The sequence below is a fragment of the Rana temporaria genome, chromosome 2 (assembly GCF_905171775.1).
Source record: "Rana temporaria chromosome 2, aRanTem1.1, whole genome shotgun sequence".
Lineage (NCBI taxonomy): Eukaryota > Metazoa > Chordata > Amphibia > Anura > Ranidae > Rana > Rana temporaria.
Window position 1 is genome coordinate 340,177,995 of NC_053490.1, and position 23,815 is coordinate 340,201,809.

Consider the following 23,815-nt stretch of genomic DNA (forward strand, 5'->3'; position numbering starts at 1 on the left):
CCAGGCGCCACAGTCCATGTCAACCTCCTGACCCCACACGTGGCAGTTTTCCTCCAGGGAAGCATATACATCCCCTGCGGTGGCTCCGCATCACATAACCCAGGCCAACTGGGAGGCGAAAAAAGGGGGGGCCGGGAAGGGGGGGGGGGTAGTGGGGATCAAACCCCGAGGGAGTCACAGTGCATATAGCCATTACACAGTACATGGGGGGGGGGGGGGTCAGGGGTCATCAACCCCATTTTTGCTGCCAAATGCACCGCAAATGCATGCCCCCCCCAACCGTAAGTCTAAACAAAGCCTAGGGCTTTGTTCATGCAGGGCATACCACTACAGGGCCGTGTTTAGCTGCAGAGGAATGCACAGGTGTTCCGTGCATCCCCATGCAGGGTGTCCTATTCATGTCAATTGGGACACAGCAGCTGCACGGGAATGCAGAGGTGTTCCGTGCATTTGTGTGCAGGCAGTCCCATTCATGTCAATTGGGATGCAGCAGCTGCAAGAACTGCTCCCAACTTGACATCCATGTGGGTGCATGTCCCTGAACTCACACTGTCTGCGTTTGGTTCCATGCATCTACACCCACATGGATGTCAGATCTTTCCTTGCAGCTGCTGTGTCCCATTTGACATGAATAGGACTGCCTGCACAGGGATACACAGTGTACCTGTTTATCCCCGTGCAGGTAAACACGGCCCTCCATGAGTGTACACTTTAGGCCTTAGTAGGAATTTAGCAGGAATTACACAAGTTATATTGTGTTTATGTGTGCAAAAAATGATTAGTGAATTTTTTTGTGAAAATAGTGATTTGATAAACATTTGTTCAAAAATTGCGGGGCCTTAAAATAATCGGTAGCACCTTATTTTTTTATTCTACTAGTCATGTGCTTTTACAAAATATATGGTTTGGGGGGGTCTTTCACAAACTCTAAATGCTGTAAGGGAAAAATAAAAACCTTTCCGATTTGTAGAAAAATTTGGATATTTACACTTTTGCGTACATTCGATTTTAACCATTTTGCAAAAAGTTACAATTATTTATTAACTCCATACAGGTTAAGCTTTTATATTTACTTTGAATTTAGCAGGAATTTTGTAAAATTTGCTGTGTTTTTATCTGCCAATAATGGGTTTTGGTGTACTTTTTAGAGGAAAATATTGTTTTCATAAACATTTGCGCAAATACCACAGGGTCTAAAAAATCAGTAGCACCTTGTTTTTATTCTAGAGATCATATTCTTTCTGAAAATATATGGTTTTGGGGGTCTTTCACAAATTCTGAAAACTATAAGTGAAAAATAAATAAGCAAAAGAAAAACTGCAAAAATGGTCTGGTTACCCGAGTGTACAAAATGGAAAACAGGGCCTAGCAGTGAAAGGGTTAATCAACCATGGTTTATGGTGACAGCTGTTTTTAGGCATATACGCATTTCTGTTTTTGAAAAAAAAATTGTGTCTTAATACTATTACAATCTTTAATAATTTCCAAGTCTAAAAAGTGTTATTAGTATTCATACTATTGAGAAAATGTTTTAAATCTCCTGCATTCCCTTAGCCCAGTGTGAACCCGAGTTTAGCGATAATCTGTGCCAACCTAGCACCCATGGCAACATCAGATATTTGTAAAAAATATTGGTCCCGATAACAAAAATAATTATGTCATAAACAAAATTTTAGGCAGCACAAAAAAAAACTTTTTTAATCACTATTTTTATCTCCAATTAGAGCCCATTTAGCTTCATTAATGGCTTCTTCGAGATTAATATTTGTTTATAGCTATGCTTCATCTCCAGTTACCATAATAGTATTTTCTAAAACAGTATTTCTCATAATCTGTAATATAGGTTTTGCATATTTAAAATATTTTGTATTGTATCTCTTTTATAGGTTATATAATATGCAATGTGTATCATTAGGGGTTTGAATAGAGAATTTGATCGTAATTGTTTTATTAATTATTAGACTTCTAAATACTTGGGATTCTATACTTTAATTTTATTCAAAACGTCACTTCCGGCCCATAGCTCTTAAAGAGATTTTTTTTTCAAATTTCATCAATTTATTTTTTATTGCATTTTAGTGTAAATATGAGATCTTACGTCTTTTTGACCCCAAATCTCATATTTAAGAGGACCTGTCATGCTTTTTTCCATTACAAGGGATTTTTACATTTCTTGTAATAGGAATAAAAGTGACCCATTTTTTTCTTAAGAGAACAGTATAAAAAAAGGTAAAATAAATAAGAGTTCATTGATGGACACAGACCTCATTCTTGATCTCAGGGTTATATCGCCACCTTTAGGAGTAGGACTAGGCAGAAACAAAAAACAAGCACAGCCCCGCTCGGGGGCGGTCCTTACTGACAGTAGTAAAGCAGTACAAACAGGAGAGGTGGGTGCTGTGTCTGTCAATATACTCAGAGAAGAGGATTTTACGGTGAGTAGAAAAAAAAATATCCTCCACCCAAACCGAACCCTCCGTAAAGGGAGCCAAAACCTCAGACGGCCGCCTGCAAAACTTTGCGACCGAAACGTGCATCCGTAGATGCCAAAACATCAACCCTGTAAGACTTGGTGAAAGTGTGTACGGACGACCGGGTAGCATCCTTACACACCTGAGAAACAGACGCTTGATGTCCCAGGAAGCACTAACTGCCCTGGTAGAATGCGCGGTGACGGGAAAGGGGGGCATCCGCCCCCTAACGGTGTAGGCCTGGACAATAGTCTGTCGGATCCAATGAGAAATAGTGACTGAAGAGGCTGCCAGGCCCTTCCTTGGACCATCCACATTTACAAACAGGGAATCCGTCTTCCGAAAGGAAGCTGTAAAAGACAGATACACACGGAGAGCCTGAACAACATCCAAAGAATGCAAGGCGACCTCCTTGGGATGAGACAGTTGAGGACACAAGGAGGGAAGAACAATGTCCTAGTTTAGGTGAAAGGCAGATACCACCTTAGGTATAAACGTGGCATGCGGCCGCAGCACCACGTTATCCTAGTGGAGAACCAAATAAGGAGACTTACACGACAAAGCCGCCAGCTCAGAAACTCATCAATCGAACGTAATAGCTACTAGAAATACAACCTTCTGAGATAGCTTGAGAAAAGGAATCTCCCTAATGTTCTCGAACGACGGCTTCTGAAGTACCGAGAGCACCAGATTTAGATCTCGCAGAGGCAGAGGCGAGCGTACCGGTGGAGCCACGCGCCGGTAACAAAAGTACGCAACAATGAGTGAGTAGCCAATGGCCACTGAAAAAAAGATAGCTAGAGCCAATATTTGCCCCTTGATCATGCTTAGAGCCAGTTTCTGATCAACCCCACGCTGCAGGAACACCAGGATCGTAGTTCCTATTAGACAATAGGAACCCCACAGCCTCGCACAAAGCGATGTAAGCCTTCCAGGTGCAATGATAAATCCTCCGCGAAGTAGACTTCCGCGCCTTCAGCAAAGTGGGATTCATAGAAGCCATCAACCCCCGGTCTCTCAGCACCTAGCTCTCAATAGCCAGGCCGTCAAAACCAGCGACGTAAAGCAGGGTGGAATATCAGTCCCTGAGACAGGAGGTCCTCCCGTACTGGCAACCACCAGGGAGCGTTCGCCACCAACTGCACCACATCGGTGTACCATGGACGCCGAGGCCAATCCAGAGCGATTAGAATGACATGTATCCCCTCTGCCTCTACCCTGTGCAACAGACGAGGGAGGAGCTTGAGATGAGGGAAGGCATAAATGAGCTGATAATGCCCCCACGGTGCCAGCAGCGCGTCCGACGCATCCGCCAAGGGATCCCTTGTTCTGGCCCCAAACCTCTGCACCTTCTGATTTATTCGGGGGGCCAGAAGATCCACAATCTGGCGTGCCCCACCGCAGGCAAATCAGATGAAACACCTCCGGATGCAGCAACCACTCCCCCTGATCCAGCAACTGATGGCTGAGGTAGTCCGTCTGCCAGTTTTCCACGCTCGGGATGTAGACGGTAGAGAGAGCCGGCACCTGAAGTTCTGCCCACTGCAGAATGTGAGAGACCTCCAGTGCCGCTGCTGAGCTCCTAGTCCCCTCCTGGTGGTTGACGTACGCCACCGCCGTATTGTTGTCAGACTGGATCCTGACGGGATGACCAAGCAGAAGCTGCATCCTACTGGAGAGGCATAATCTGATCGCACGCATCTCCAGGAGGTTGATTGATAGACGAGACTCTTTCGATGTCCAGTGGCCCTAGGCTGATCGAAGGCCCAGTACCCCCCCCAGCCCACCAGGCTGGTATCCGTCGTGATCACTGTCCACTGGAGAGGAAGGAACGACTTCTCAGACCAAAGGCCCGGAGACCGCAGCCACCAAAGAAGCGAGGCCCTGGTCAGACGGCCCATGCGGATCTGGTAATCCAGCGATGCCAGAGATTTGTCCCATTTGGACAAGATTTGCAAGGCCTGAGTGTGAAACTGGGCATACGGGACCACCTCGAAGGTGGATCCATGAGGCCCAGAACTCGCATGCAGGGACCCCTCCACCGCAATCATGGTCGCCTTGTTCAATCTAGATACTGGGGGATCCACAACAGGAGGGGAAGACCATTTCTTCAACAGGCTTTTCTCAAAAGGGTACCGCACTGAAAACCGCCTCGGAACTGAAAAAGGACCGCTGAGGCCGTTCCCTATCCTTGTAAATAAACCTATTAAAATAAGACAGGTAAGAAAACACCTTAGCGGTGCGGACCAGCTTATGAGACCCAAAAGGGACATACACCTCTTCAGACGCCCCCGCCGGATCCTCAATTTTTTAAATATCTTGTACCACTGCCCACCAGCGCCTTTTCATGTGCAGCGACCGACGCGGAGGACTCCTCCTCGCTGTCCAAGTGATCAGGGCCTGCATCATCTGAGCCCTCCAGACAGGTGCCACCCACTACGGCAGAGCCCGACTCTGGATCAGAGTCCTCCCCAGATGATGGAGGGGGAAGGGGACGTTTTTTACCCACCTTATGCTCGCACGCCACCTCAACCCGTTAGAGGAAGGATTCCAGGACTGCCAACAAGGCATCCAGAGCTGCACGATTCTGGCCAAAAAGAGAATCACAATTTTTTTGCTTAGAATGAAGATCACGATTCTCACGGCGTAAAATCTTTTACATTTATACAAAAAAAAAAATGGGCTAACTTTACTGGCTAGTTTTTTTTCCAAAAAAATTGCATTTAAAAAGACTGCTGCGCAAATACAGTGCAACATAAAAAATTGCAACAACCGCCATTTTATTCTCTAGGGTCTCTACTAAAAAATTATATAATGTTTGGGGGGTTCTAAGTAATTTTCTAGCAAAAAAAACCACATTATTTTAACTTGAAAAGAGCCGTCAGAAAAAGGTTTGGTGTTTAAGTGGTTAAACGTTTCTAATTTACATACAGAAGTTTATTCCTTTGATGTAAAAGTCAATGTTTAGACTTAACTTTCCACTGATAAAGAATGTTTTCAAAACTTGGCAGGCTGCCCAGACTTGGCAGATTGCCCAGACTTTGACTTTTGACTGAGAGCAGACAGGAAATCCTTTGCATACCAAAGTGCAGAGAGAAAATTATTTTCATGTCAAAGATCGTGAAACCCTGTGTCAAGAATTGCAACGGGAAAAAGATCGCGAAAACGATTCTTGACGATTAATCATGCAGCTCTGCATGCCAGCAGAACAGCAGACCCAGAGGGACCAGCTGCTGACACGGGGGTGTCTGGGGGAGGGGCGCCTGCCTCAGATGCCATGGCAGTCCCATGCTCGACCTGACACCACCAGGGACCGAACCCTCACAAGGGATAGAATTTTTTTTAATAAGAAGCAAAGGAAACAAAGATCCCAGCAGGGAGCCAGGTCCTTCTCCTAGACTAGGCAGAAAAAAATGAGCTGCCAGGAGCAGAGTGGAGGGTTACTGCCAGTAAGGACCGCCCCTGGGCAGGGCTGAGCTTGTTTTTTGTTTCTGCCTAGTCCTACTACTAAAGGAGGCAATATAACCCTATGGTCAAGAATAAGGACTGTCTGTCAATGAACGAAAGAGAAACAACAATTTTATATACAGTATATTGCAGCTTACAATCCTTAAAATGTGATGGCTGCAGTAGTTTTCTCTTTTGGGCTTTTTTTTCCTATATATTTTCACTTGGTAATTGGACAAGTAAGCCTGTTTTACATCTTCATTTAACAGACAAGCTGTCCAGCAAAAGTAACACAGGGTTGAGACATACCATTTAACATTGACAGGTGTGCTTGTTGGACAATTTATGTAGGGTATTCTATACATGTATACATACACACAGTTTTTTTTTATAATGTTCATATAGGTGTGTACTGTAGGCCATGATTTATGGCCTAACACAGCTGGCAGGTATGTTGCATTTTACATAATAAAAGGACAAGAGGAGTTACTTGTACATTTTACAATCCCCAGCATTAGTGTGATCAGACTTGAAAGGAATAGTGCAAAAAGTTTTTATTGATGGTAATTAGACTTGAGGGGATATTCATGGGAAATGATGACTTTCCTGGTAAACACTAATGTACGGTCATTGCCAGTAATTACAAGAAAGTCTTCTCACCTCGATTAACCATAAGATGAAATATATATTTTTTGGGTTGAGCTAGCAGAACCCCCCCCCCCCCCCCCCACAGTGTCAGGCTAGTATTTCAGGGGACGATTTGAGCTGGCGGTCATTTTATTCTTTCTCCATCAAGTCACGCCATTCAACGTAACGCGTATAGGGGGGAAGGAGTAGCAGTGGCTATGTCATCCCGCGAGCATCTTGTCGTTTCTATGCATCCTGAACCCGCACTGCTTAAGTGCTACGTTTGTGAGTAATGTTTTAAAAGTTTTAATGAGCAAATAAACCGTTTTGATATTCAGAGAGCACTAGATTATGTCTTTTCTTTTCTTATGTGCACCGGACCCCATTGAGGGAATCTGTATTGGCTGGTATCCATCTAATCAGCCGGAGGCAGCATAGATGGAATAGGAGCTCCATGACCAGCCGATCCGTTTATATCCCTGAGAGGGAACCTGCTTTTTCTGACCTTATGGTGAAACAGGGGTCAGATCGTGAGGTGAGCGGCTAGGATATAGAGGTGGAGGAGAGCATTTGTATTTTCAACATTTAGGCACTAGTGGTGTGTTGTGTGTTTTCTATGCAGAAAACTGAGGACTATGGGGTAGATTCAGGTAGATTGGCGCATCTTTATACCGGCGTAGCGCATCTCATTTGCGATACGCCGATGTATATCAGAGAGGCAAGTACAATATTCACAATGCACTTGCTCCTAATATTGCGCCGGCGAAACTTAAATTCGTCGGCGTAAGTGTAAGTGGGTGTGACCTTATGCAAATGATGGTCGGAACGTGGAGTAGTGATATATACGCCCGGCGTATCCTGAACGAAGCATGCGCAGTGAAGTGGACGTATGATCGCTCCCCTGTGCGCATGCTCACAACTACGCCGGCCCAACTTCCTGGGATACGCCGAGCCTATAAATACGCCCAGACATGCGCCCGTCCGGCGCAAAAGTACATCCTGATCCCCCCCCTATAGGGAAAGTACTTTTGTTAAGCAATGGCGGCTGGTGCAAATACCGAGAAGAAGGATCGGAGGAAGAGAAACTATTGCCCGGAGGAGAGGGCAATTATTGTTGTGGGCATAGTGGAACATGATAAGTTTCTCCATGGTGCCCTCAGTAACCAAACAAGCAAGGCCCGCAAAAAGGAGATCCTGACGGAGCTCAGCCTGCAGGTCAGTGCCGTGGGCAATGCCACCAGGACCACACAAGACATCCAAAAGAAGATCAATGATCTTAAAAGGAAGGTCCGTGAGAAGTTGGGTGCAATATCAAGTCATGCCAGGGGCACAGGAGGAGGACCACCCTGTACTGTGCGGTTGACCCCGGAGGACGAGTTGATCGCACAATGCCTGCAGCGTGAGCAGGTGGAGGGCATGGAGGGGTACGACTCCGGAAACCAGGCCTTGAGGACAGGTAAGTGTGTTTTATCTCCTATATGGTGTGTAGCATGTGAGGGGGTGGAAGGGAACATGTGACAAATGTGTGGGTCCACCAACATGTGAATGCCTTGTGTCATCCACAGATGTGCAGCAGAGAGCTGGGCCGTCGTCAGATGCAGGGCGACCCACGCCATCCAGGGTTGAGAGTGCCCATACCTCTCCCCTGGAGGAAGTAGAGGGGGAGCACGGGGACCTGGAGGATGCCATTTTTATCCTTGAAGAAGATCCCAGCATCCCTGAACCCTCTCAACCCTCCTCCCCCATCCCTGAACCCTCTCAACCCTCCTCCCCCATCATGAGACCCTCACAACCCTCCTCCCCCATCAGTGAACCCTCCCAACCCTCCTGCTTCATCAGGGGAAGCTCCACGCGGGCCTCCCCATATGCACGGCCCCAAGTCTCTCCTGCCCCCAGGAAGGCCACCAAAAAAACGAGAGGGGTTCCAGAGGCCATCCAGGAAACCCTTGCGAGGGATCAGGCCCGCCAGACGCAGCAGGTGGGTGCTGTTGCACGGGACATAAAGCGGCTCGCAGACAGCCTGGCCTCCTCAGCCCAGATACCAGAGTGTTTGGGGGATATCAGCGCCAATTCTGCAACAGTTGCAACGTGTGTTGGGGATCTGCAGGCCACGACCTCCCGCCTGGTGTCTGAGGTCAAGAGCCTCAAAGTGGCTGTAAAGGCCAATACGGCAGAGGTGAGGCACCTGAGGCGGCAACAAAATATCACCACCCACCAGCTGCGGATGCACGCTGTGACCACCGCGGTGCTCACCCGCATATCGGTGGCGTTGGGAGGGCAGGCAGCCAGAACCTGCCAGGAGTGGGAGACTTGAGAAGGAGTCTCCAGATGATGCCCCACCCCCACCTGAAGTTGCCCCCAGGCAAGTGAGGAGGCAAAGACGGGGCACCAGGCAGAGCCCACGACGGGGCAATTGATTCTTTGATTTATTTTTTGTTCATTTCCGGTGAGGAGATTTATTTTTATTTTATCTCCGGTGAGGAGATTTATTTTTATTTTATCTCCGGTGAGGAGATTTATTTTTATTTTATCTCCGGTGAGGAGCATTTTGTTTTATTTTAATACTGCACAAGATCAGTAGTGCAGGCTACAGTGTGACTGGTGTGTGAATGTGGGGGGTGACACTCCTGACAGTAAGGGGTGTCACCCTCAGTCGTTGGGGAGAAGTGATCCCCACGACCCGTGTGAATGTGGTATGAATGGTCAGCAACATAATTGGAGCCTTGACGTGGCGTTGCTGCTCCCAAGTCCTGCAAGGTGAAGTGGATGTGCTGTGTGTGAGCTAGGGACCACAGTGGTGTGCATGCGTGCATTCTCCTTGTGCCATGATGAATGTGTGTGTTTAACGTGCAAACATGCCTACCACAAGGCATCTCCTGACTGCTCTTCCCTCAGCAGACGGGGTAGCCTCGGTTAGGGGGGGGGACAGGTCATCACGTATGTCAATCTCCAGGCCCTTTCTCATGGCGTAGTTGTGCAGAATGCAACATGCACCGATGATCTGGCACACAAAGTTTTGGGAATACAACAGGGTCCCCCCGGACTTATCCAGGCATCGGAAACGGAACTTCAGGAGGCCAAAGGTGCGTTCCACCACTGCACGGGTACGTGTGTGTGCATGATTGTATTTTTGCTCTCCTCTGGTTTCTGGATCCCGGAATGGAGTCATGAGATGTGGTCCAAGTGCATATGCCGCGTCACCTGGAAGGGAAAAGACAGGAGGATGTTAGTCGTGCATGTGCCCCTCGTGATGTCTGCATCATGGGGGCGGACAGACATGCCTGACTCCCATGTCACTCACCAACCAGCCAGCTGTTCCCATACACGTTCTGTTCAAATTCTGTTGGGATGTTGCTTTGACGGTATATGTAGCTGTCTTAGCTGGACCCTGGGTGTTTGGCATGGACGTGGCATTGGGCATCGGCTATCACCTGTACGTTGATGAAATGCCAATGCTTACGATTGCGTTATATGTGCTCTGTGTCATGGGGGGGGGGGCGTAGTGCCACATGGGTGCAATCAATGGCCCCCACGGTGCGTGGGAATCCTGCATTTCTGAAGAAATCCGCCATTGCCTTCTGCCGTAGATGCTCCTGGGTGGGTTTGATGATGTGGTGGGACATGCGTCTGAGGATTGCGGGGACAACCTGGTGCACGCATCTGCTCATGGTGGATTTTGACATCCCAGCCACGACTCCACTTGTACTCTGAAAAGATTCACTGGCGAGGAAATGCAGTGTTGCCAGGACCTTGACCAGTGGCTGCACTGCATGTGAGCGTTTTGTCTGGCTGGTGATGTCATCATGCAGGGTTGTGGCTAGTTCCTGGATGGCTTCAGGGCTGAATCTGAAGATGCGATACACTTCCAAATCACCCATGCCAAAGACGTTCATGCGCGTTCGGTACATCCTCTCCCGTGCCCTCCTACGTGGCGGTGGACCCATTAGTAGTGCTAGGACCATGGCTGCCATGTGTTGTCCTGCAAGTGTGGTTGCTCAGCTCGTCCGTAATGGTGCTGCTGAAGCTGCTCTCCAGCTGACTTGTGCAAGTCTGGTGCAAAGTTACCCCTGCTTTATGAGGGGTAACTTTAGGCCAGGTGTACAACTTGCGCGCACCACGCGTAGCCTGCGCCGGACGTGCGAATGTTGGCGAATCGGCGCATCTCCCTCATTTGCATACAAAATCAATGGGTGCGCCAGATACGTTCGGCGTAAATATGCGCCCGCGCTACGCCGGTGGAGAAAAGTTACGTCGGTCGGGAGAAGCCTATTTTCAGGTGTATCTAGTTCTGTGGGTACGGCGCATAGATACGACGGCGCACATTTACACTTACGCCGCGTATCTTGAGATACGTCGGCGTAAGTCCTACCTAAATCTACCCCTATATTTGTGAATTTGGACATGTATTTTTCATTTTTGGCTCACTATTCACAGTCAGGGAACACGAATATTTGATTGTGCACTCAATTAGCTGGATTCAGGTAGGCGGGCGCATCCTTGCGGCGGCGTAGCGTATCGTATTTACACTACACCGCCGTAAGTTAGCAAGGCAAGTACTGTATTCACAAAGTACTAGCCTGCTAACTTACGGTGGCGTAGCGTAAATGCGGCGGGCGTAAGCGCGCCTAATTCAAATTAGGCTGAGGGGGCGTGTTTTATGTCAATATGGGTTGACCTGACGTGATTGACGTTTTTTAGGAACGGCGCATGCGCCGTCCGTGTACATATCCCAGTGTGCATTGCGGCAAAGTACGCCGCAAGGACCTATTGGTTTCAACGTGGACGTAAATTACGTCCAGCCCTATTCACGGACGACTTACGCAAACGACGAAAATTTTTCAAATTTCGACGCGGGAACGACGGCCATACTTAACATTACTAGTCCAGCTATTTGATGGAATAACTTTACGCCTGAAAATGCCTTACGTAAACTGTGTATCTTTACTGCGACGGGCAAGCGTACGTTCGTGAATAGGCGTATCTAGTGATTTACATATTCTACGCTGAACTCAATGGAAGCGCCACCTAGCGGCCAGCCTAAAAATTACACTTTAAGATACGACGGTGTAAGACACTTACGCCGCTCGTATCTTAGCCTAATTTAAGTGTATCTGGTTACCAGAATACGCTTAAATTTGCATCTGCGCAGATTCAGACTTAGGCTGGCGTATATACTGATACGCCAGCCTAAGTCTTTCTGAATCTGCCTAAATATCTTGCTATATTGCAAGTTAATCACTTATTCTCATTTAAGGATTAATGGGGAGTTATTTTGTATTTAGGTAGCGCAACACTGTTTTGTTTTATATATTCTACATGTGAAGTGAACGCATTTTCTGTGTGTGCACCAGTCAGGTGGGAGGGTACTTTTTACATTTTTTCACATCTTGTTTTTTTGGTGGGATTTTGTCAAATCACCCACTACACATATCACTACTTAGTGATTAAGGACATTATTATTTGCGCTGATAGAAATTTGTTTCATTGTGTAATATTTACTGTTGGATTTTGTCATCTGTTGCAAGTATTTTGTGAACTTTGTTTTGTGCTGGGAGTCAATAAATGCATTCTCTGGAAGAACTGGGTTGCTTCTGGAATAACTTGCATTATAGTAAGAAATTATTAATTATCATCCTCCCACTACTACAGTGCTTTATATTGGTCAGCTTGTATGTATACCAAAACAAAAATAATTAAAAAATGTTGTAACTACGTAAAAAAAAAAAAAAAAAAAAAAAAAAGTTAGCTGGAGTCCACCTTTAGTCCTTGTAAATGTACTACTGTATCTTAACCACTTGGCAACCGGCCAATAGCCGAATGATGGCTACAGGGCGGTTTCTTAACTGTGGGAGTACACCGACGTCCTCCCAGAATGGCGCGCACACGGGAGTGTCCGTGACCGCCGGGTCTAGAGGACCCTGCTCTTCATGGTAAATGACCGCTGATATCGGCCGTTTACCACATGATCGCTCCATCAAATGACGGAGCGATCACTTGTAAACAAATGTCATGACGTCGGTTCCTCTCTCCCCTCTCTGTACCGATCGGTACAGTGTGAGAGGGGAGAGAGCGGATAGCAGCAGCGCTGTGGGCTGGATCTGTGACAATTGCAGTCACAAATCCAGCCATCCATCCCTCCATGCTCAGCCATACCTGCAATACTGTGCAATACTAATCTGATCTGAAAATTTCATATGGGTACAGTGTTGCATGACTGAGTAATTGTCATTCAAAATGTGAGAGCACCGAAAGCTGAAAATTGGTCTGGTTATTAAGGGGGATATAGGGCCAGATCCACAAAAGGGATACGACGGCGTATCTACTGATACGCCGTCGTATCCCTGTTTCTATCTTTGGAACTGATCCACAGAATCAGTTTCCAAGAGATAGACAGAAGATCCGGCAGGTGTAATAGTTTTACACTGCCGGATCTTAAGATGCAGTACCGCGACCGCCGCTGGGGGCATTCATCTTCGAAATTACGCTTCGGGTATGCTAATGAGGAGTTACGTCGATCCTCAAAGCTTTTTCGCGTTCGCTACGTCGCCGCTACATTAGTTTCCGTCGCTTAGTTACACTTTTGTAAAGCAGCCCTACTTTTACACAGCAGGCATACTGCTGTGTAAAGTATGGCCGTCCTTCCCGCATCAAATTTTTTAATTTTACGTAGATTGCGGAAGCCGTACGGGAATACGCTACGCGCCGATCAAAAAATGACGTCACGTCGCGCAAAGCACGTCGGGAAATTTGCGTCACAAGCATGCGCAGTACGTCCGGCGCGGGAGCGCGCCTACTTTAAATGGGACTCGCCCCATTAGATTAGGAACGCCTTGCGCCGGACGGATTTGAGTTACACCGCCGCAAATTTCCAGGTAAGTGTGTTGTGGATCGATACCTAACTTAGGAAATTTGCGGCAGTGTAACTTAAATCTGTTAAGTTACGTTGCGCTGCGGGGCTGTGGATCTGGCCCCAAGTGCCCAGTTGTCCAGTGGTTAAAAGTGGATGTAAACCTGATTCATGAAATTTGACCTAGGCACATATATCTGTAGTGTTTACTTTTCTCTCTCCAAAGCCCTAAGTCTGGATCTTTCTGCTGCTTCATTTCTCTGTTTCTCAGAATGATAACTTCTGACAAGTTCTGACACAGGAGATAAAAGCAGCTGAAATTTTTTTGGGGGCTTGTGCTATAAATAGAATAACAGAGCGCTGGTCTATTCACGGCACAGCTCTGCAATTATCTTTAAAACTCTGCCTATGTGGATGGGGGGGGGTGTCTTTCCTCCAATCAGCTGTCACACAGTGTATGTCAAGACTCAACTCCCAGTGCTGAGCAGGAAGTAAAAATTCTAACATAAAGAATTTAAAAAAGCTGAAGACAGCAGATATATGTAAAACTTATGTAGGGAGAATTGTTTCATCCCTGTGAACAGGGCCGGATTAACAATGGGGCTGATGGAGCTGCAGCTCCAGGCCCCTTTCTCAAGATAGGCCCATTTGCCCAAAAAAAAAAAAAAAAAAAAAAAAAAAAAATTTTTTTTTTCTAAGATCGAATTTGGGGGGTTGTAGCTCGATGACCAGAGGTCACAGAAACCCTTCCTTTTGGGGGGGTAGGCATGGGAAGAGCTACACCACAACTGGTTAAAATATGGGATGGCTATCATTTATGGTTCCGGAGATACGGGCCTGCTTGCACAGCCTGTCAGAAGCTACATTCAGGCCTCGTACACACGGCCGAGGAACTCGACGTGCCAAACACATCGAGTTCCTCGGCCAGTTCAGCCCTGAAGCCGCCGAGGAGCTCGGCGGGCCGAGAGCTCCCATAGAACAACGAGGAAATAGAGAACATGTTCTCTATTTCCTCGTCGAGCTCCTCGTCGGCTTCCTCTGCAAAATTGTACACACGGCCGGGTTTCTCGGCAGAATTCAGCCAGAAACTCGGTCGGAAGCTGAATTCTGCCGAGGAAACTGGTCGTGTGTACGGGGCCTTAGAGCGGCCAATATAAATACAAGCTGACAGACTACAGCAGACTGATAGGATCACAGTATATATATAATGTTTGGCAGTTCCAAGTAATTTTCTAGCAAATAATATTGCTTTCTAACTTAAGAAACAAGTGTTGGACTTTAAGTGGTTAAATTTAGTTACAATGTTAGTTAGTTACAATGTTTCATTTTGTTTACAAACTTCGCAGACTGCCCAGATTTGTTCTTTACACACAGAAGTGTATCCCTTTGATCTAAGAAGGAAGTGTCAGTTACAATGTTTCCTGTTAAAAACTTGGCAGACTGCCCAGATATTTTCTTTTGATAGCTGAACGTCTCTCCACTTGTAATATGAAAGAATCAGCAAACTCTGCATTGAAGATCGTCAGGGGGTTGAATCGAGATCACGATTTTTTTAACGATTAATTGTGCAGCTCTAGCACGGTATTTGCGCAGCAATTTTTCAAACATGTTTTTTTGGAAAAAAATGTTTCATTCATTAAAAAAACAGTTAGTTAGTTAAGTTAGCACAATTTTTTTTGGTATCCTAAGCGATGCTTTAATTTTTTTTAGGTTACATGTTTAGAGTTACAGAGGAGGTCTAGTACTAGAATTATTGTTCTCGCTCTGACGATCGTGGCGTATGTAACCTGTGTGTATCTGGCTCTGATACTACCAGTGCCTACCCAGCCACTGACTAGTATATTTCCCCAGCCTGTCCCCACACCTGCTGACCTGTGGATGGGGGAATCACTCCGTCAGTGTTATTGTGTTCTGCCAGTGCGTACAATGATCAGTGTTGCAAACTTTAGCTGGCAGCACTGATTGTTTTAAGAAAAAAAAACAGGCTGGTTGTACTCAAGTTGATTAATAGATTGACTTGTGTAAAACCAGCTAGTCCATACACAGATTGACTATGGCTGGTCTCTGCATAATTGGCGTAATTTCAATCCATGTATGACCCGCTTAACCACTACTCAGTCCCTAAATATCCTTCCACTCCTGTACATAGTGCTCACTGTCATACTCTCCACACTCCTCTCCTGTACATAGTGCCCACTGTCATACCCTCCACACTCCTCTCCTATACATAGCGCCCACTGTCATACCCTTCACACTCCTCTCCTGTACATAGTGCATAGTGCCTGCTGTCATACACTTCTCTCCTGTACTTAGTGCCCACTGTCGCACCCTCCACACTCCTCTCCTGTACATACTGCTCACTGTCATACCCTCCACACTCCTCTCCTATACATAGTGCCCACTGTCATACCCTCCACACTCCTCTCCTATACATAGTGTTCACTGTCATACCCTCCACACTCCTCTCCTATACATAGAGCCCACTATCATACTGTCTACATTCCTCTCCTGTACATACTGCCCACTGTCATACCCTCCACACTCCTCTCCTGTACATACTACCCCATCATACCCTCCACACTTCTCTCTGGTACGTACTACCCTCTGTCATACCCCCTCACTCTTCCTGTACATACTGCCCATTGTCATACCCTTCACACTCCTCTCCTGTACATAGTGCTTTTTTTCGTACCCTTTGTACTCCTCTCCTGTACATAGTGCCCACTGTTAGACCCTCCACATTCCTCTCCCTCACCTGCACATACTTCCCACTTATATACCGTCCATACTCCTCCCCTGTGTCGCTTACCCACAAAAACAGTTCTTTAAAATTATACTGAATATCCTTAATGTTACCAGCTCTAGAATGGACACACTTTTGTTAGTTCAACTAAAGGAAATATCAGTTCTCATATTTGTTCTGCCCCATTATTAGTACTCATTTAATTTTGTGATTACTACTATGATGTATAGAGGAACATCGGGGATCTCAGCTACTCTAAATATAGCACTTATATAAAAAAGTGGCCCTGAAAATATTTTTTAAATGTTGGCAACTGTGCACTTAGGCACTGCCCAAGGGCCACCGTCCACCGGGTCAGTAGGGGGCCCCATGAGAGGCTCCTGGGATCCTGTGATAATAAAGCGGTAGTAAACTTTCCTGACATTACTACTTTTTAGAGGCCCTGGGGTAGGTTATGCCACAACGTACAAGAATGCACAGCATTTTAGCACATTAGTGTACACTTCAATTTTCAGACTGAGCCCTCCAGTGCTGCGATGAATCAGGCGGGGCCTGGACACTTCCATCTTCACCCGGTCTTCCTTCTGGGTTCTGTGCCTTTGGTCACTTGCCTTGGCTGGGCTGCGTTCATGTCATTCCCACGCATTTATTTATTATTTATTACCCCCCATTCACACCTCCGCGACAAAACGCCCGACGCCGGCCGCTCGTGCCGCTGGAGGGGAGAATTCCCATTGCTGTCTATGAGATGGTTCACATCTCATAGACGCCGTACACCTGCGGCATGAAAAAAAGTCCCGGACCCTTTTTTTCAGGCGGCATTGGCGTTCGGCCATACAAAGCAATAGGAAGGATTTGTAAAAAAAAAGTTACACTATTCGCGGCAAAATACGCCGCGTACGCGGCGTTACTTGTCGCGGAGGTGTGAATGCAGCCTAAAAGGCCCCACCAAAATCCTCAGCACCAGGCCCATGATGTTCTTAATCTGGCCCTGCCTGTGAATCATCTGAGGCTGTTCACTTTAATTAGGGATGGAGGTGTATGTTATCACGCACCTCATTTAAAGTCCCAAAACCCCTTCTGTTTTCTATATTAATAGGGATGGAGGCACAAATTGACTGGTTGGTCTGGATTAATTTGTTACTTTTTGATCAATTCACACTGGTGTATGATTTGGATGTTACTATACATTTTGTCTGCATCTGCTGTCTGTTTTTTTACACAATTCCTACTGAGTCTAGCTTTTGCAATACACACATCCTTTATTCCATATTTAGTGATAGTTTCTATTTTAGGTTGTTTTTGCTCGTCAGGCTGCGTATCTGTCTGTATACCCGGGAGCTGCGATGCACATCGGGTGCCCTCCACCTCTGCTGCTTTTCACACAAGGGGTGGGCGGGTTTCCTGATATGCATCAGTGCCACTCCACACGCCATGTGTTGTGCGTCCTGACATACATCATGACGCTGATGCGTTAATCATCTAGCTGGTACACGAGGGGAGTTGTTGGGCACCATCAGAGGACAGTGTTGCCATTCGGCGAGGCCAACTTTCTTTGATCTTCCATGCTTAGTGTGACACTGGGAGGGGAGTGTCGAGTGTTACTTACACCCTTCTTTGGAGACTTGTTCACTCTCGCTTTCTCTTCACATATGTACATTATGCATCAGAGCACATCTCTGTGCAATGTCACCAGGTAACTATTCTTGCTATTTTCGCCATTATCTCACACTTTTTTGTTTTTCCTCATCCTTCCCCTCTTTTGGGAAACTGCATGATCTTTATGCGGTTTTTCACCTTTTTATTTTCTTTTCCATTTTTTGGTATGTTTTCTGGTGTTGGTTTCTTATCCATGATTAGGTATGGGAGAAGCCCGGGGAGTGTCGGGTGTTCCTTATACCCCCACTAGGAATCTTGTTCACATCTTGTTCTCCTCACATATGCACATCATGTCTCAGAGCATGCCTCTATGCGATGTCACCAGATAACTATCCCTGTGTTTTCCTATTTATCACCAAGACTGCACACCTCTGTGTTCTTCTTCACCCCTTTGGGGTATTGCATGATTTTCATGTGGTTTGTCACTTTTTATTTCCTTTTCTCTTTATGGGACATACTATTCCCTTCACTTTATATCTATTACTCTTTTCATTTTTTCAGGCAATAATGGGTGCTGGTGTATAGTTCATGAATACCGTATGTGTATACTGGAACCATTCACACATTGGTCCAACATCATTTACTCTACAGACGCATTTGGAAATCTTTCACCCTAGCCTATTACGTTTGGAGGGTGCTCCTGGGGTGTGTTGTGCACTTGCTTCTTCCTTGGGTTCATTCCCTCAGCTCCCTACATTGTTTCTTACTATCTGGGCAAAACATTAGATCCTATTTGGTACCTTTTATCAGATATGCTATGCGTTTACTCCTGATGAGTGGTGACTGGCCACGAAACACATTGAGCTTATCAATGTCATGTTCCCAACACAGAGCTTGACCTCAACTGTTATTCTATTGTATCTTATAACCTATTTGCATCCATTAGTTCCATGGGTTACTATGCAATTTCAGATGCGCGTGTGTGTGTGTGTATATATATATATATATATATGTGTCATATGTTTATGAGGTATGCTTTGTATATATGCCACTTAAACAATTTTACAATTATTCCTGTCACGTGTCTTGTGCCTCACTCAAAGTACCAAAAACCCCTTTCTTTTTTTTGAATTAGGGATAGAGGTGTATGTTATCATGCACCTCATTTAAAGTCCCAAAACCCATGGGCGTAGCATAGGGGTTGCAGGTGTCACAATCGCAACCCCGCCCCTAGCTCCAGGAGGCCCCTACAGACTGCCTGTCATCATATCCTCCACAAAGTCCAGCTCTGATCTGCCCTAGGGCCCCACAGCCATGCTCCAGTACTGGGTTTTCCACTTTGCCTTCCATAGTCCACACCCCTCCATTCTCATTGGCTGGGGGAAAGCTGTGAGCCATTTCCTGAATGGAGAGGAGTATGGGGTGAGAACAGCCCAGGATGGGTAAGCGACTGTGCTGTGTGCTGGCAACATGGAATGGTAACCAAGCTCAGCAAAGCAAGAGAAGTAGAGTGACATCCAATAGCAACAATGAGAGCAATGTCACTGGTGAGGTAAGACACCACTCGGTGACTCCAGGTCACCAGCTTGGATTCTCTGTACCCCCCACACGGGAATACCCCACTACTCTGACAATGGGGAAAAGACAAACCCCCTTCGGGATGTGACCTTCCCCCAACACCTGCCAACACTGACAGAGAAAACATCAGAAATTGCTAAAACAAATCCCTTAAACACCTCCTGATTTTGTGTCACATGGCTTTGCCCCCCAGATCTAAGTTGTGCCCCCCAAAGCGCCCCTAGCCATCCCCTCTGCCCTGGATGCTATGCCAGGCTGATGAGCTTCTTTCCCATTACAGCACTCTATACTGCTCCTCCTCTGCAGGACTAAAATCACCTTCCTTTACAACACAGCCAGTCAGCTACGATCTGCACAGGGTGTATCTGCCTACTGCAACTACATTGACGTTCCGTCCAGACAATTTCACAGGTTAGCACAGCAACATAAAAACCAGATACACCCTGTGAAGGCTGACAGACTGTGTGTAAATGAATGTGATTTTGGCCCTATGTGGTGTGTGTGTGTGTAGGGGGGGGGGGGGGGCGGGTGAGCTGTATACAGTGCTGAGATGGAAAAGGAGCTCTGCCAAGTGACCTGCCAGGGGTCCCTGTCCTCTGATTCTCCAGCGGTGTCCCTGTCTCTAATGTAAGGAGGAACTCAAAACTCTTAAGCCACTTTTAGTATCTTAGCGTGCAGTGGGTATATCTGCACGCATCAGTGGGAGTGGTGGGTGATGGGGGGGCGCCGCCCCCCCCCCCCCCCAAGTCAACTTTTGCATCGGTGCCCACAAGCTTCAAGCTACGCCTCTGCCAAAACCCCTTCTGTTTTCTAAAAATCCTAACATGATGTTCACTTTTTAAACAATATAGAAAGCTGAAGACAGCAGATATGCATGTAAAACTTATGTAGGGAGATTTGTTTCATCCCTGTGTATCATCTGAGGCTGTTCACTTCACAAGGTATAGGAGAGGGTTTACATCCAATTACAATTTTGTTTAAATAAAAATCTTTGTTTTAGGAACATCCATTTGATTATATAAACCTTAGTGGGGTCATATTGGCATTTGCTTTGGACCACAGTGATTAGAAAATGCAAAGGAATAGGATAGAAATTTTTATTGAATCAATGAATCAATGAATTTCTAGCAATGAATGAGGTTTCCATTCATGAAAGACTATTCATTCCAAAATTGACTATTAAAAGCAAACAACATTTTGAAGTACTTTTGAAAGACATTTGCCAAATCAGCAAATGCACTGAAGTTTTCGCACGAATGCTCATATGAACATTCATTCAAAAATCTACTAGTGTTTAGCCAACATAACACTACCCTCTTCCCAGGTTGACAATGCTGCAAGTATAAAAGATCTCGGTTGCGCCTCCATTTAGAGCATTACATTTTTGTCTATGAGTTTCATGAGTTTATTTATTTAAGTTCTTAAGTGTTTTGGTGACTGCCGTTTTCGCAGATTTACAGGAAATTTTAGTGCAACTTACTATTACATGTAGGCAACGGAGGATCCCACTGGCTGCTGGCATTGCACTTGACAAAGTTGGAGCCATTCATTGTAAAGCCGGCAAAACACTCAAATGTGACTGCAAAATTTAAATAGTATGGGCCAGAAAACCCAGATGTTTTAGCTGCATTGGCCACATCTGGACTTGAACATTCAACAGCTGTAAATAAGCAAAATACAATCTTTGGTTAATTTACACAAAAGATATTGTACCAGATGAATCTCTAAAAAAAAAGCTCAAGACAAAATTTATACAGTTAAAAAAAAACATGTCAGCCAAAACATTTTTTATAGAGTAGGCAAAGTTTAGATCTACTGTTGGGTTTTTGAGGTCCCTCCAACAGCGAAACAACAGAAATGCAAAGATGAATTTTAGTATGTTGTGGAAATTTTAGGAAGATGCATTTTAATATGTATTGTCATAGCGTCACCCAATGTTAGTTCTCCTGCAACCCGCTCTAAAGAGCTGACTGGGGCAGACTGATGCTGGTTGAGATAAACTTCCTGAGGTTGGAGAGGGATGTTTGCGGGGTGAGGATATGTCTGCCGTCGAAAGGGCCCCTGATTATGCACAGACGTTCGTCTGGGGGGGATGTGTCCGCTCTGCAAACGCATTATCGGTTTAGCGGATGTATGCTCTTGTCACCTCTATATGCCTGATCAACATGAATGTGGTGACATGGACATACACTTGCAGATAAGCTCTCATCGTCAGGAACTGTTGTTCATTGGTTGTTGTATTATTCATGTTGTTGTTAGTATTCATGTATTATTAACTAACCCTATTATTGTCACATCCTGTGTTGTCAAATCCTTATATGGTAATTTTCCTGTGTGAAGGTCACATGCTGTGACATCACTTCCTGTTGGTAACTTCTTTTGTGATGGTGGTAAAATTAAAAAGAGGGACACAGAAGACTCCCAGGGAGAGAGGCTGAGGAGCTGAGAACATAGCATGTCTGGTTATAGTGATGTCTGGTTATTTGGATGAATGGGAAATCGAATGATTGGTGAGTGGATTTTTAGCTAAGATGCATTATATCATTAAAGCGGATGTGCCACGGGAAAAATATATTAAAAGCCAGCAGCTACAAATACTGCAGCTGCTGACTTTTAATATAAGGACACTTACCTGTCCTGGAGTCCAGCGGTGATCGCAGCAGATGACGAGCCGATCGCTCGTCACCCTGCTGCTCCCCCCTCCATCCACGGTGAGGGAACCAGGAAGTGAAGCGCTCCGGCTTCACTGCCCGGTTCCCTACGGCGCATGCGCGAGTCGCGCTGCGCCCGCCGATTGGCTCCCGCTGTGTGCTGGGAGCCGAGTGTTCCCAGCATACAACGGGGGACGGACGGGAAGGGGAAAAAAAAACCCGTCCTTTGCCCGTATCGTAGGGCCGGAAGTGGGTGCAGATACCTGTCTGTAGACAGGTATCTGCACCCCCCTCCCCCCTGAAAGGTGTCAAATGTGACACCGGAGGGGGGGAGGGTTCCGATCAGCGGGACTCCACTTTAGAGTGGAGATCCGCTTTAAGACAAAATGTGTGCTTATTAGCACAGGAGGCAGGAGATTTGGCTGTGTGCCCTGCATACAGCCAACTTTCCATATAAAGTAGAATAGGAGATTAGCACCTCTCTCAGATAATAACTCAATTTTCCTCAGGACGCTCTCTACATTGCAGATAGAGAAAGGAGCTGTGTGTTAGTGGGCGTCCTGACACAGGTCTACTACCAAAGTTATCGTTTAACCCCTTGCCGACCGCCCACCGTAGTTTTACGGCGGCAGGTCGGCTCGGCTGCGCAAAATCACGTAACAGAATGTGATTTTGCATTGCAGCCACTAAGGGCGCGCGCCCCCTGCTTGCCCCTGGTGCCGATGCGAGTGTCCGGCGGGCATGATCACCGCCGGGCACCCGCGATCAATCGTTACAGAGTAAGAACCGGGAGCTGTGTGTGTAAACACACAGCTCCCGGTCCTGTCAGGGGAAGAAATGACTGATCGCATGTTCATACAATGTATGAACAGCGATCTGTCATTTCCCCTAGTCAGTCCCACCCCCCCTTCAGTTAGAACACACCTAGGGAACATAATTAACCTCTTCCTCGCCCCGTAGTGTTAACCCCTTTACTGCCAGTGACATTTTTACAGTAATCAATGCATTTTGATAGCACTGATCGCTATAAAAATGCCAATGGTCCCTAAAATGTGTCAAAAGTGTCCGAAGTGTCCGCCACAAGGTCGCAGTACTGATAGAAATCGCTGATTGCCACCATTACTAGTATAATAAAATGCCATAAATCTATCCCCTATTTTGTAGACGCTATAACCTTTTCACAAACCAAACGCTTATTGCGATTTTTTTTTTACTAAAAATATATAGAACAACACGTATCGGACTAAACTGAGGGAAAAGATTTTTTTTATATATATTTTTGGGGGATATTTATTACAGAATTTTTTTTTACAAATATTCATTTTTTTTCAAAATTGTCGCTCTTATTTTGTTTATAGCGCAAAAAATTAAAACCGCAGAGGTGATCAAATATCACCAAAATAATTCTCTATTTGTGGGGAAAAAAGGACGCCAATTTTGTTTAGGAGCCACATCGCACAACCGCGCAATTGTCAGTTAAAAAGACGCAGTGCCGAATCGCAAAAAGTGGCCTGTCATTGACCAGCAGAATGGTCCGGGACTGAAGTGGTTAAGTAATGTACTGTATTCTTAAGAAAGGGTTTGGCTCCCTCTAGTGACTGCTGAAAATGTTTCGATCTACACGATCATCATCTGGGGTGATGATCGTGTAGATCGAAACATGTCGGGAACCTGCTGACATTACTGCTCTTTGTTATATGCTTGATACAAGTGCTGAAAATGTGAGTGTAACCTTTTAATTTTGCTACCAAGTAAACTTTTAAAACGGATTTACACTATGTGCATCTTTGCCTTCTTTCTCCTTCCCTTTGTTACATTGAGTGTCTGAACCTCCTTATGGATCCAAGTTTAC

General features: G+C 46.0%; 1 protein-coding gene across 1 annotated transcript in view; it reads right to left on the reverse strand.

The window, feature by feature from the left end:
- The window catches only part of LOC120928430 (membrane cofactor protein-like), a 122,735-nt gene that overhangs the window by 13,425 nt on the left and 85,495 nt on the right, over positions 1-23,815 (reverse strand). The window contains exon 6 of the mRNA XM_040339536.1: positions 20,793-20,972. Coding sequence (XP_040195470.1) covers positions 20,793-20,972 — 180 coding nt within the window. The remainder of the gene's footprint in view (positions 1-20,792; positions 20,973-23,815) is intronic.